Consider the following 15,188-nt stretch of genomic DNA (forward strand, 5'->3'; position numbering starts at 1 on the left):
GTTTTTAATCATTCCTAACTATATTTGTGTTTCTTTCCCTGGCAGGAATGAGCTTCTATGAGTATATAAAAAAAAAGTGGTAGCTCTGCATCTAAAGAGCCAAAGTGTTCATGAGTTGGCGAAAAAAATGAATCCAAATTCAAAATTGTGAGTATCCTTCAGACACTTTTTGTCCCCAGTGGGAATCAAACTCTTTAATCTGACAGTTTTTCCTGCCACAGTGAGCGATCTGCTAATGGTCAACATGCATTGTGTGTTTGTTACAGACATGAGTTGTGTTTTTCCACACTAGTTTTAACACACTATGTTTTCTTGCTCTGCAGAAATAGACATTTTGAAATAGAACAGCATGAAAGCAACAGTAACAGCTGGATTCCATTTAGATGCTTCAGTTTTAGGGTCCTGGTATTGTGCATGCTGGCTCACTGTCATCTTGTCATGGCTGAATGGGACACTTGAATATAACGGAGCCGTTGTTAACGTTTTTCATAACACTCGTGCTTTTACTACTAGCCGAGTTAAAACGTCCGCTGTGACACAACTTCAACCACACAAGTTATGCAGGACGAAGAAATGATGATTCCAAACACAGCACACGTACTGTTTTAATATTGAAATGGTGGCTCATGCACTGACTGCGAATTTTAATGCACAAATAATGTAAACTCAAAAGAACTTAAAGAAGTAATCACAGTTACAATCGCTGCTACAAAAAGTGGCTCATTGTAAAGTTAGCAGCATTTCAGCTATGACAAAAGCTCTGAATCTGAGGTATGTGAGTTTTCAAAACAACATGGGACAACCAGCAGAACTGTGATAAATGTATGTTAATATGTGTCGACACAAACTGCATCAGCAAAGAGAAACAGCTGCCACCAGGAGAAACCAGACCAGCAGCGATGTGATGGATATAAAGTCCACAGGAGGGTGAGGAATGCTGTTAACTGGCGCACAATCTGGTTGGTCTTTGTAGTGTTAAATCACTTACTTCAAAGTTAAAGTCCTCATTTCATTAGATGTTCAGGTTTTTTTTCTTCCTGTTGAGAATTCATAATGACCCCTGACAACCGAAAACTAAACATCAGTGTATACAGTATGTACGGCGTTGAAGGCCTTGTTTGTGTCATTTACATTCTTCAGTATTCTTCAGTACAACAAGGCTTAAATATACTGTAAAGTATACAGTGTGTACCAACTGTATACATCTCTACAACAACAACACATTAAAATCTTCACAATGGATACAACATGTACAAAAATCCAATAAATCACAAATAACTACAAAACATATTCATCATCCACTGGGCTTTTTCTGATTTTGTCTTGCCGTGTCAATTGTTCAGTGTTTTGAGGAAAAAAAACAAAAAACGGTTACACAGACGAGAAGATCGACAGCACTCTGATGTCTGAACCGTAAATATGAAGCTGCAGTCCACAGCTGGTTATCTTATCTTAGCTTAGCACACAGACAGGAAGCAGTAGGACACAGCTAGCCTTGCCGTGTCTGTAGGTGGGTTTATTTGCTCGCCTTCAGAAAGGTCACGGCTAGCTGTTTTCCTATTGAACATACAGACATGACAGCCGCATTGATCTTCACAGATTACTAACTCTCGACAAGGAAGCAAACAACTGTATTTCCCAGAAACTATTCCGTTAAAAATATTTCAATACTGGCCGTTAAAAAATGTCTCTTTAGGAGACTGATTTTAAATAATAACAGAATTTGTTTCTGATATCAACATTGTAAAGAAACAAAAAAAAGCTGGGGGGGATTCATGGAGTGTATTTAATAAGTGGATGTTGCCACTGTGACGTCACCCATTGGTTTGTAGGTGCCGTTTTGAAGCTTTGACTTTAGCATTTTCAAAATCGCCATCTTGATTTTGGAGCCAGAAGTGAAGTGCTCCTGCCTACTTCACAAACGTTTTGGTCTATTTGACTCTAAATGGGAGCATCATTTACAAAATGAATGTCATGTTGTATCAAAGACTTGACTTCACACTCCACGGGACAGTAGGACAAATCCACAAAGAGAGAGTGAAGAAAAGGTGGAGGAGATGTGGCAAAAGTGTCAGAGAGAGCATCAGGGCGAGTGAAGGTGTCAGGCTGGAGCGACGGGGCTGAGTTATTGTGGCTCCGAGAGAAAGAGTGTTGAGGTGACGTATCCTCCGCTGGGTGAGAGAGCAGGATGGAGGAATAAGAGACGCTGCTGAGGTCAGAGGAGGAGACGGGGCTTTGATTCTGTCTCAGAAAATGACGGCAGGCTTTCAGTTCATCTGCTTGGGATAGAGATGAGTCAGATCTTGTGGTGCTCCTGCCCTGCAGAGACTCGGACGCCTCACTGTCTCCACCTAGCTGTAGCTTAACATCATTAATGCTGACAGAGCTTTGCTGCCTGTCAGAGGGCGACAGGGGGGTTGTGGGAATACATTTGAGAGTCTGTGGGAAGAGGACTTCAGAGTAGATGGAGGGGCAGAAGGTCCGTTCAGTGTTGGACTCCGATTTTCTGGTATTATGAGGCGTCTGAGCTCCTGAGACTCGGAGCGGAGAGTAGCGGTGAGTGGAGTATACTTGGAGATTAGAGATGCTCTGATAGGTGACATCTTTATCTGGACCACAGTTGTCCTGCTCACTCTCGCCAAGCAAAATAACTTCAGAGTATCTGATATCGGTCTTCTCTGGGACTGCAGGCGGCTTCATACTCTGAGGTGAAAAGCAAAAAATCTAATTGCTCAATTTAGTCTGAGGTTATTTTTTTAAAAGTAATACACAGTTTGCAACTTTCCCTGCTGAAAATCTGCAATATTATATTTTTTGGGCAGAAGAAGAAATGTTGTGAACTTGTGACACTTTTGATCAGCTGCTTATTTACACATGTAGCAGTTACAGAGCAACATTATCATTCATTAGGAGTCGTGTTTTTGGCGAGTCCCATTCACTCACATTTAGCTCATTTAGCTAGTTTTGGTCTCTACCAACCCCTGTGGGAAATATCTGGCTTTTTAATTCCTCGCTGTGTTGCTGCGGTATAAATACTGGCCTTTTAGACAGGGTTCGTACACCTTTTTAACAGTAAAATACTTTCAAGGTACCTAAACCGAAAAGGTACTTTTTATCTAAATTGTTACGACAAATTCAATTATGATAAAAAAGTTTACATAATTCCTTTATACCCACAGCATGATGTTGAATGTAATAGCATATGAATATGAATATGTAGTGTTATTGGAATTCAAACTTATTTCCAACCTTGTAATGAGGCATTTTCCAAACTTTTCAAGACTTTTTGTGGACCCTGTTTAGAGCTTTTTTCACTAAAAACAGCTGCCAAAATTGAGCTTTGTGGGCGCTGAGAGAGAACCAGAGCAGAAAATGTACTAAAAAGTGCAGAAAAGCCAAGATCAGCTGCAGATTTAAGACACAGTGTCTTAACCGCTGCAGGTTCACTACGAGCGACTTTGTTCACATTACACGTTGTCATTATTGTCATATTGATTCTAGCTGATTACAGCTCATCTTATTCCAGGCTGTCTGACCATTTATATATTATATGTTGTCTTAACTGAGTTTGATACTCATATCCATGACTTTTTATGTTTTAGTATATTCTGTTGTGTTTTTTTTATAAACTACTATATATTCTACTATTTTCATTTTTACTCTTGAGTGCTCATATGTTTATTTAGTATATTAATTGATGTGTTGTACTTCCTGTGGGGACTTAATATAGATCTTTCATTGGTCAAACGTTGTGGATCAGAACCATGTTTTGCTTTACAGCAGGAGTTTGTATGAAAATTGCTTTTGCTGCCATCTAGTGGTTAAATTTTAACCTTGCAGATTGTGGATTGCATTTTTAAAATCCTGATTTGACATTGAGACCGTTGATGGGAGAAGGATCACGGGCTAAAGTTTACCTCCAAAGCGGTTTTTGGGGTCCAGTGGGCCAAGCTGCTGTGGGAGGGATCAGGGACGTCTTGACACAGCTTCTCTTTCACCCTACAAGGTTATTTGTTAGGAATAACATTATGGAATGAGAAAAAACTATATTTCATGAAATGATCAACTCACTCCACACTGAAGTTCTGCTTTTTTGTGCAAAGTAGATAAAACACTAACAGTAGGACATTGAGCTTTTAGTAGGTGTGTGTTTTTTATTTGTGTTGTTTAGTGCGGCATGTCATTGGTGCAAGATCTTACATCTTACTCTGCGCCAGGCAGGCCATCAGCACCAGCGCCAGTGAAGTCAGCACAAGAGGAACGAGGGCATACATCACTATCGAGATTTCCTCAGAGCCTTCACACACACAAAAACACACAAAATTAAGTCAAACATACAGCTATATTTGATTTCTTTTACGTTGAGGATACAGTGATTCTGTGAGTTTGAGTGTGTGTGTCCCATCTTCACCTATGTGCACATTAGCCCTGCGCCCAGCTTCTCCAGGTCCAGCGTCAGTGTTGGCCTGCATGAAGATGTCGTAGTTACCTGGTAACAGATTCTCCAGAGAGTAACGGTGAGCGTGACCAGGCACAAACTCTCCTGAATAAAGGAAAAGGAACAACATGGACAAAACAGAACAAAAACAGAACAAAAACAGAAAAAGAAAAAATACAAAATTGGTATCGGTTATTGTATTAAGATTAGAGTTAAGATTAATCAGGCAAGTAGGGGAGGTTTAATTTTAGGATTAAGGATTTAGGAAAAGGAAATAAACTAGTCTGTTGTTCACCATCTTAGTTTAACATGTTAGCATGCAACATTTGCTAATTACCTCTAAACATAAAGTAGAGCTGAGGCTGATGGGAATACTACTCATTTGGTTTATTACTAGGTATTTGATCACAGACCAAAGTATGGGACAAATTAATTTTTTATCAGTTGATGATGGCGCTACAGGAGACCAAAGTCATTAGGATTCATCTTCTGTGTAACAATCCATCCGATAGTTGTTGATGCATTTCACTTAAAACCACAAATGGAACAGAAAAAGTCCCTAGCTGTCAAGATATATGGATCAAAGTGGTGGAGGGACAGAGCGAATGACTGACAGACCATTCCTAGAGTCACACTAGCTTGGCCAAAGATGTTGTATTAATGTTGTATATTAGGTCAAAACAAACAAATCACCTTTTGTATTGAAATCAAACATTAGTCAGTCTCCTCCTACTCAGAACAGGCCTGTTCCACTACAGTGTTTCCTTTAACACACATCTGGATTCATACATGCTTTGTCTCAGTGTGTGTGCACAACTCACTCCTCGCTGGCTGCTTTGTTGCTGTGCAAGACAGCGTGTAGTTGCGGATGAAACCACGAAGCAGCTCCACAGGCACAGGACTCCAGCTGAGCTCCACTCTGCTGCCAGAGATCTGCTGCACCTCCACTTTAGGACCAGCTAAGGGCGCTATACAGGCAGAGAGATAAGATGACATCAGCCACAGAGCTGGATCTCTATCTCACAACAAGTGATCTGATTAAGTTGTCCGCTCCAGTCGGATCCTGTCCGGTCCGACTGATGAGACAAAGACAATCTTTGCTTACAACAAACTAAATTTAGACTGTTTGCTCTGTTTATGTTTTCTTCTTGTGTCTCATACTATATCATATCGAGCATCTGCTCTTAGCCAGTGTTAGTATCCATGACTGAGACAACACCATCAGATCACATCACCAGTGAGGGGTGATCATGAGGAACAACATGAAGTCATCACCTTTTGTTTTGGACTAACAAGCTCCAATCGATTGCTCCCTTTACAATCATCAAGCGCATATAAACAACCTCTAATGATGCATCCTGTCCAAGCTGCTGCAAGGGAGAGAGAACATTTTCTTCTGTTTCTATTTTCGTCCTTTTATTTGGAAAATAAAGGAGACTAACAAGGGACAGTGCTACCTCACGCCTACAATCACCAATGAATTTCTGCTTTTTTTCCATTTTTAAAGATTTTTCCTCACTTCTATGTTCCTCAAGTGTCCACATACACTAAGTTGAAAACAATGTTTGACATAAATGATGAAACATTTATCAGCTCAGTTAATTCAGCTTTCCTCGTGGTGTTTTATTCTTTTCCTACAAATTGCCAACAAATCCCATTAAAAGACCAGTAACAACAATGAATCGATCCTACCAACAAGTATTGCCTTGACAGTCAATAATCATGAAGAATGTCTTTGTTGATATCTTTAATGCTAAAGATATCGACAAAGACGTTCTTCCTAAGACAAACAAAAGACAAACATTAAAAAGGGCCACTTATACTTACTTAACTCATACTTAAAGATATCTTAAATTTAGTACAATCAAAGCTGTAGACATCCTAAAATACAATTTATACTAGTTCTGATATTGTGGTAATCTCTGCTTACCACAGGATACAGTTTTGAGTAGGAGATGTCATCACTGACAGGAGTGTGGTTCTATTAAATGTTTAGACGTCTTGCCACAGATGCAAATCATACATACCTTCACACTGAAACACAGTAGCACAACAAAATAATGTCACGTACCTCCTTGGCGTGTGTAACGGTGGACCGTCCTGCTCTGCCCCGCCCCTCGGTCACCATACAGCGCTTTGACAGAAATAACATAACGCTCCATCGGCTCTACTCCCTCTAAATCAACAACAAGATGAAAGTATTTATTAGGGATCAAATAAAGACAACTGGTAATATAAAAGAAAAAAAAATTCCACATCTAACTGCTTCATAATTTGAGCTCTACACGGGTAAAACATGCAGTTGTGCATGTTGCTGGGTTACCTGTGATGACCAGAGCTGCACAGGAACTATTCAGATTCTCCCAATAGAAGATGCTGCTGTTTTTCTCTCTGACAGCAAACCACTCCACGACAAAGCCGCTCAACTGGTCGCTTAACCGGTCGACTGGAGCCGACCAGCGAACATCAAAGCTGCTGTCATCCAGTGGACCTGCAGTCATTTGGCTCAGGGGTGGAGGCTCTGAGTGAGAAAAAGGGAGGAGGTGAAAAAGAGGAAGAAGTTGTAGGCATGGGATTATGTGAAGTATTATGTTCACGTCTGAGAAGTTTAATATTGTGATTTCAGGTAAAGCTTTGCAGCACAAACTACTATCATACTTTCAGGGATAAAACCAGGGGTCTCCTGTCTATTTTGCTTTAATGAAAATAAAAACACAATTCTATTTAAAAAGATTAAAATAGAACTGTGTTTTTATTTTGATTGCATATGATGGGGTAGTTTAAATTGTATGAAACAACTAGAAAGAAATCAACTTCACTGTCCTTACATTATGATATTACTAAATGAATTAATGAATTAAAGGAAACACCAGAATAAACTGAATGGAAAAACATAAAAATGCAGATGCTTCCATGCAGGACATGAAGAGTCACCGAATGGTTTGGTGATCTCAAAAAGGAAAAATTTGAAGCAACAAATTCAGGGTGCACTATACTTAAAGTGAACTAGTTTACAACAACCAACCACATATAACGTCTAAAATGTTCTGTCCTATTCTGCTTGCATCACACTGCTTCCCCTCTGTGTCCTTTGCGTGTCTCTGCAGTCCTACTGTGATGAATCGTGTGTGTGTGTGCAGCCTTGCCCAAAAGACTCTCTTGTGTTTTATGTGCGTACAAATGGGAATACCAACACACAGCGGAGGTGCTTTCAGACAGCGAGCTACGTGATGGCTTTCAACCACCAGGTGGATAGCAGCAGTCTGTGGTATACAGGCAGGGAGGATCAGCGGTAACCTTCACATAGAACAGTGAGCGGACAGCAGTTGCAGCAACAAACGTCTAAAAGCGCCATTTCAGACAGTCTCTCCTTGAAGCCATTCATATTGTCGCTGTTGTACACAAGAAAAGTGATGTAGATGAGGTAGATGTGAAGAATGACTAAAGAAACCTTGAAAGAACCTGCCTACACACACATGGCTAGTGGGCAAGTTTGGGCTGTTAGAAAGTTACAAAAAGTGTCGCAAGATGCAGACAACTTCAGAAAGGTATGGGGGGGGGGCGTGTTCAGGCTGTGAGATGATCCAACGAGCACTTTCTTTGAAGCATGCTGATGCCCTTAGACATCGCTCCCTTCTCATATCAGCTGTTCACCAAAGGAGGGAATAGCTTTTCAAAGAATGGCATTAATCCCCCCTGTAGAGTACTTTATATTGGACTTTCTTCGCTTTGTCACCCATCTGTAATCGGAGAAATTTAATACCTGTCTCAGAACCTCTGAGGAGCCACATTCGGGCTTCTGGCGAGGCCCCTGCAGAGGTGGAGGCCGTGAGAGCGCAGGAGCATCGGTCAGCAGGGAGGAGCAAGCTACAGGAAGTACTTGTATGGTGCAAATCTCTGCAGCTCCCATGGTCGTTCAGGACCTGAGTGCTTTCTGTCTGGCAGGTCACATTGAAGAAGAGAACTCTGCCGTTGGCTAGAAAGTGAGGCAAGGGCTAAACGGCATGACCACAAACCACGAGAGAAAAGAGAAAGCGAGAAATAAAGGTAAGCTGATGTGAGATAATGGAGGTATAAATCAGAATTCATATAAACAGGGACTGTATGAAGTTTAATTATATCTTCCTCCAACTGAGTTTCGCTCTCCACGTGAATCAGACTCACAAAAAAAACTAATCAGATCCAAAGGTCATTAAACTGTTAAACTCCCAAGCTCAAAATGATAAAAGGAACCCATTATATGAGCTCTAATGACCAAATTCACACACGTCAACACACACACACCTTCCAGAGCAGTGAGATGAGTCTCCAGCCATTCTTGTCTGTTTGTTTCACTCGTCTCCAGAATGCCGGTGCTGCAGATGGAGCTGGTGGATGAAGGGAGGAGATACAGCACAACATGTTCAGGCAATACAACAAGGGGGAGGTATGCATACTTTTTGCCAGCAGAAAAAACATTCCCTATGAGGAGGAAATGTTTTGTAGGTTCATATGTCTCTTTCTGCTTTGCGTCACTAACAGCAGGGAAATGCACCAGCAAAACCGCTAAGCTATGATTAGCTGCAAAAAGACAGCAATACACTGCAGTATCTGTTTACAATGGCATTTTTAGCCTTTTGGTCATTGACCAGCTCTTCCCCCCCCCCGTGCAACGGAAGGGGTCATGGGAATTTCCCCATCCGGTCTACACATGCTTTGTAGACTGGTAGCAGGCTTATGACTGTGTCTCATGGTTTCTTGTGGGGGTTACTGTGGGAATATGGGATGGTAGGTGCCATCCTTTTCCTTGTATAACCAGAGTGGGAGTTGGGTCTGTACTCTCAACGAGAAGTCAGTGTTCTTTAGTGGGTGAGGAGAAGCTTCCTAATCTGAGCTCCAGGAGGGAGCATTAAATATGGGCCCTTTAAACTTTTTCCCATTACAAGGATACAGTTGAGGTGGTTCGGGCATATGTTCAGCACCTCTCCTGGGTGCCTCCCTGTGGAGGTTTTCATGGTAGACCCAGAACACACTGAAGGGGTCAGACTGTCAGACATCCTATCTAACCTGGGAACACCTCAGGATCCTGCAGGGGGACCTGAGGAAGGAAGCTGTGCCAAAGAATATTTTGCTGACCTTTCTTAGCTTGCTACTGTAGCAACCTGGACCCAGATAAGTGGGAGGAAGTGGATGGATGGAGAAAGATAACTTATGTTTGTAGATTTATTTAGTTGTGCTGATTTCTGCTTCCTCTCTTCCACAGAAAGATCAACTTCAGCAATTTTGTGCCTTGCTCAAAGGCACCTCAGAAAGGCAGCTCGCTGAACGCTGAAATATGCTTCTCCCATCTCCACCAAGGAGAACATGCATGGTGCTGTGTTCACACTGATGCTTCTTCTACACTTGTACAGATGTTGAGTTATACTTACATGTCTTTTCTGTTTTGAACTCACCTCTCGTCATTGGATCAACCATTCTCCTTGCATGCATGCAGGTCCTTGTGACACATAAATCATTATCTGTATAGTTCTGCAGAGATGTCTATATTTTCCTCAGCAGAATGGTAATTCTAACCTATGGGGGCTTGAATCTGGTTACAATATATACAATACACAAGTTTGCCAAATCTGTTTTCTCTCACCATCCTCTCCGGTCCTTCCCTGGCAGCCATTGCTCCACAGGCTCCAGGGACTCTCTGGGCCCATGTAGCGGTGACGAAGCCTGATGGTGTATGAGGTGTCAGGCTTGAAGAGACAAACTGGGAAGCTGCTGTGTGTCACAGTCACATTTTTCACCTGAACATCAAACTGTACAGGAAAGAGAAGCAGGACAAAGAACATTTGTCTTTATTCTTAATAAAGTCTTTATTCTGGTGAGGTGCTACATGTAGCATTTTAATAATAATACTTCTTTATAGTGTATTTACTAACCAGGGAAGGAAGCCTGGCAGTTTTTTTAAGTGCCACTTGCTAGATTTTGTGAGATATCTGTTCAATCTCTAACATAAACATTGGTGTTAACTTAAACTTAAAATGCTACATCTTGCACCTTTACTTTATGAATGAATGCTTATGGGGTTTTGTGTATTTTCAGGAGAGGCAGACCTGCCCCTGTGCTGTGAACTCAATTTGGGATTTCAGGTGTCCGGCTTTGATTTCAGTGTGAGACACAGGAAAGACAGCCAAGGTGGGGCTCCAGGCTACATTCAGACAACGAGGTCCCCCGCTGACAGGCTTTACACTTTCCAGAGTCACTGCAGGCAACATCACTGAGGAAGACACACGGAGGAGAGTGAGAAAGAACAATAGATAAACAGTGAGGGTGCAAGTAGGAGAAGCACAACTGCCTCACCCTCAGTCCTCCCAGACTGACACGGACGTTGTGATAATACGCTCCCGTGTGCTGTGATGGTGACGCAGAAGTCAAACCTCACAGATGAGCCGTTGAGTCCCGCCGTGCAGCTGGTGCCAGATGTGGTGCAGGTGAACGTATTCAGAGTTTCGTTCCTTGTTCTGCGCAACACACAGACACACACAATAATATTATATTATAGACTTTTCCTACTTTTGCTGGTACACTGGTACAAAAACCACAAACACAAATGCCTGCGCGTGCACGTGTCAGGTGCACACATGTACAGCCTTGCCCTCACTCATGTGCTGCACACCTCACACGTCACAAGGCTGCTCATAGTCGTTGTGCAGAAATGTCTGCAATGTCATCTCCATTTGAAATGCCGTGTTGCAACTAATTTAGGGCACAAAAAACCCCAGAATATATTAGCCAATAAACAGATCGTGAGGTGGAACCCATGTGCCTCTTATCATCTCAGTGCATCCAAGACTCACACGACAATGAGATTCAAAGCTGATTACAAACCCAAGCATTTGCATGCAGCATACAGAATTATCATGTAATAATAATGCTGGCACAAACTTGCAAATATGCCCTCATGCAAAAACACAACGGTTTACTATTGCTGAACAGGGACTTGGCTAATGCAGTTTGACTGGATAATTTTTAATCTGTTGTTTACGCTGCAGATAGTAAAACAAATGTTTGTGAGACACGTGTTTGAATGAAAACTTGTTTTCCTAACTGAATTCTCTGGATCACTCCTGAGACAGAAGAACTTTTATCACACTAGATTTTGAAAGAAACTAAGTTTTACGGTACAGTACTGCCCGGCACTACGAAGAAGAAATGTGCAACAGGCTCAGCTGAGCATAAAATATCAGCAAACAAAGATAAGACAACATCAGTTGCTGCTTACCAGCCACTCAGTGGAAAATGCCGATTTAAACTCTACAGAGAGTCTGAATTTCACATGATGTATAGTTTTCAGGCAGGCTGCAGACGTGTAAACTGGAAGCTATTACTCAAGTTGACTTTTACTGCAATAAAAAAGTGCATTAAAACTGTAATCCTCTCCTCGGCGCCAACTTGTTACTAATGATAACTGATTCAGGACTTGTTTCACAAACTCCCTCGGTGACTAGTCATATAAATTGTAAACAAATTGAGGAATTCTTAAGGAACAGAACAAAAGTTTGTGTGTTACTGACAAATCTGCAAATCTATCTTTTTACAAAGTTAAATCTCTGCAATTTAGATACCTATAGCAATCATTGGTAATGACTTTTCCAAAATGTACATAACGTAGGGTCGACAGGGGACGAGTTAAGGCATAAAGCAAGCATTATTCTATTTTTTCTCAATATCATAAAGTGCTGTTAACACTCACTAGAACACCAAATGTGTATTAATCTGCAGTTGAAAATAGTCCCCCTGACTGCTGGTAGAGTGACACTAGCAAAAAGCTACAGAGTCCCACTGTTTTAGAGAATAACTCAGCAGGTTGTAAAAATGAAACAACACATGTGTAACATACTTTTGGATTGATGATTGGCATCTTCACAAGGGAAGAATGACCTTCAGCTTGAGTGCCTCAGATACAGTAGGGAGGCCAGAAAGTTCTGCCTCTGTATGCTATTTGTTGAGGAAATAATAGATCAACACTAGTCTTTCCCATTAAGGAGTAAATGAGTGGAGAAACATCAGATGCAAATGCTTTCATATGGGGTACAGGGGCTCACTGAATGGTATGAAAATGATGTAAATTCAATTCAATTCAATTCAATTCAATTCAATTCAATTCAATTCAATTCAATTCAATTCAATTCAATTTTATTTGTATAGCCCAATATCACAACAGAGTGTCTCATAGTGCTTTACAAAGTTCACTGAAATAAACAAGTGTAAATCATATACTATGGCCTTCACAGTCACCAGATCCCGGTTAAACCCCTATTGGACATTTTTTACCTGTGTTTGACGGCTTCTCCACCACCATCATTAAAACAGCTTCATGTGTTTTAGAAGAATGATGTTCATTTGTCAAGTAAAGTACCAGAGACTCAGAAAATCTATGACGAGGACGACTATGTCTGTTATGGAGGCTTGTTGTGGCCTACTACACTTTATGCTGTTTGTCCCTCAATTTGTCACCCAGCTGTAAATTCATCTACATACTTAATATCCTTCAAGATGGACAATAAACCCTTAGTTTACTAAATCAATCAATCAATACTAAGTCAAACACTGACTTCACAAATCGAATATATGCTTTTTTTCAGCACTTCCAACATATTAAAGAATTGTTTTGTCTCACTTGGATCTCTTCTCAACTTGCAGGGTGTAGAGGGTTGTCGCGGTGTCTCCAGCCTCCCAGCGGCAGGTGACGTTAGCTCGATTCAGAAACACACAGCCAGTAAGCCGCAGGGGTCGAGGAACAGCGTTGGAGGTTGTAACGGAGACGGCTGAAAGAAAGACTGAAGAGGGAAAGAGGCTGCATAAGGAAGTTTGGAGTTTTTGGTTTGTCATGAAGCTGTCGTCAGGCTAAAGAACATAGCAGGTGGTTAAAGATGGATCTTGGATTGGATTTTAAATATTTTGTCAAGATTTGTGCAAAACTTAATTTTAACTGATAGGAAAGAGATTTAGTAAAAAAAAAAAAAAAGAGAAATGCTTACTAAAACAGACCTCAGGAGAATTGCATCAGCAACTAATCTAACCATGTAGGATTGGCGCAACTTTTTTTGAAATTGCTATTTGGCCTGAGGTTAAAACGATGCTCAGACGAGACCGTGCGTGTTTGTTTTGATCTGACTTCCGTGACTCATCTTGCTGGTTCAGTTTTGGCTCAGGGTGTGTCGGTTTATTCAAAAGATCACACACAGGCCTACATACCAAGATTGAGTGCTCCCTTTTTAATAAACATTTTTTTTTAGGAGCTTGGGGACTTTTGTCTTTTACTATCTGCAATATTGGCACCACTTTACACTTTACACCACTAACCTTATAAAGCTTTTACAAAAGGTTTATGATTTGGAAAGGTTAGGTTAGGTTAGGTTGTTAACACAGAAAACTGAACTTCAGTTTGACATACTGTTTATGGCCTGATGCTAAGTGTTTGCAAACGAGTCAGCAGAGGTCAAGTTAGTATTTACCAGACATACTGATGTACTACATCTGTCAAAACCAGTTACCTCCGCTATTTGTGGTGGTAACTTTCTCCTGCTAGGCGAGAGAATGTAATTTTCATAACCAATAATCAACCCTTTCCAATGATGATTCGTATCCTCCAACCACTAACGACAATCGCACAAATATCAGCACAGGTCGCCGCACTGAGTCTAACACAGTCAGTCTGCTGTGGACTGAAAGGGAAAGGACGTTACCCAGGATGAGTCCGACCCCCAGCAGGCAGGTCCACACCACAGCTGGGCTCCGCTCCATGAACACCAACCAGTCTCTGCTGGCACTGCAGCCCTGCTCACTCGCTTTCCCCCATCACACCACCAAGAAGCCCCTGCACACTGAAGGGTTACAGAGCAATAAGGCACTTCACTGTCTTATCATACTGTAAAATTTGAGGAAGTATCAATAAAGGGCGTCAAATAATGTCTAGGCTTACTGCTTAGATTTCATCAGTTGCTTATAGCTTCCTGTGGGGTAAAACAGGTTTCATAACATCGTGAGCTGTGTTGACAGTTTTTCCGCTTGGCACCGTGACACAGGAAAATCTTCAGACAATATGAAATGCAGCAGTTTGTCTAAGCAGAGACAACTTGGCTTCCTAATGTGGGCGTGATGGGTTTGAGTGTGTAAATGGGTGGACTGTCACTGGTTCCCCCATCAAAATAAAAAGACAGACTTTCAAGTCTGACCGTCAACACCTCACCTGGGTGTAAGAGCTCGGACTGGTCATGTCGATGTTAACACGTGGGTACTGCAATATATAACAATACATCATACATTATCAGCAGAAAATTAAACTACAACACTGCACAATGTAGTAAATTGAGATTACTTTAATAAAGCCAGGAAACCTCAAACATTCCCTGTAAAGCAGTGTGTGGGGGGTTGGTGGTGGTGGTGGTCCCGGGGTCTCATGACCTGTGTGGCTCCTGGTCCTCGGTTAGAGGCCTGGGCTCAAAACTTTTAAAGCATGTCTCACAACAGAGAAATCACAATGAGAAGAACTCATGGTACAAAATGAGTTGTAAAGTAACAGCGTGAAGAACAATAACCTCTAATTCTAACTGTGTACCAAGTCACATCTGTGATGATTTACAACACAGTTTAACCCATAAGAACCTGGAACCATTTCGCCTTGAAGTAAAATTATGGGGGATATAAAACAGATAAATGGAACACAAGGAACACATTTCTGAACTTGAGATCTGAAATGTATTTTGTGAAGTTGTTT

The 15,188-nt window shown here is 41.3% G+C and overlaps 1 protein-coding gene across 1 annotated transcript; it reads right to left on the minus strand.

The window, feature by feature from the left end:
* Positions 1-627: 627 nt before the first annotated feature.
* LOC139212308 (interleukin-6 receptor subunit beta-like) lies at positions 628-14,233 on the minus strand. The gene is made up of 14 exons (XM_070842825.1): positions 14,158-14,233; positions 13,089-13,248; positions 10,769-10,929; positions 10,522-10,685; positions 10,059-10,224; positions 8,723-8,805; positions 8,202-8,433; positions 6,762-6,959; positions 6,510-6,614; positions 5,260-5,406; positions 4,412-4,543; positions 4,201-4,297; positions 3,918-3,999; positions 628-2,703 (listed from the first exon to the last, which is right to left on the minus strand). The coding sequence occupies exons 1-14, from the start codon at positions 14,213-14,215 to the stop codon at positions 1,942-1,944; spliced, it is 2,547 nt and encodes an 848-aa protein (XP_070698926.1). The 5' UTR covers positions 14,216-14,233; the 3' UTR covers positions 628-1,941.
* Between the last annotated feature and the right edge of the window lie 955 nt (positions 14,234-15,188).

This window comes from Pempheris klunzingeri, chromosome 13 (genome assembly GCF_042242105.1).
Source record: "Pempheris klunzingeri isolate RE-2024b chromosome 13, fPemKlu1.hap1, whole genome shotgun sequence".
Classification (NCBI taxonomy): Eukaryota; Metazoa; Chordata; class Actinopteri; order Acropomatiformes; family Pempheridae; genus Pempheris; species Pempheris klunzingeri.

Excerpts from the sequence above, each read along its gene's own strand:
- LOC139212308 (XM_070842825.1), bottom strand. The coding sequence starts at position 14,215 with ATGGAGCGGAGCCCAGCTGTGGTGTGGACCTGCCTGCTGGGGGTCGGA. Across the intron at positions 5,407-6,509 it reads CCGTTACACACGCCAAGGAG|CGCCCTTAGCTGGTCCTAAA; the intron begins GTACGTGACATT and ends CTGCCTGTATAG. Across the intron at positions 4,298-4,411 it reads CAGGGCTAATGTGCACATAG|GCTCTGAGGAAATCTCGATA; the intron begins GTGAAGATGGGA and ends GTGTGTGTGAAG.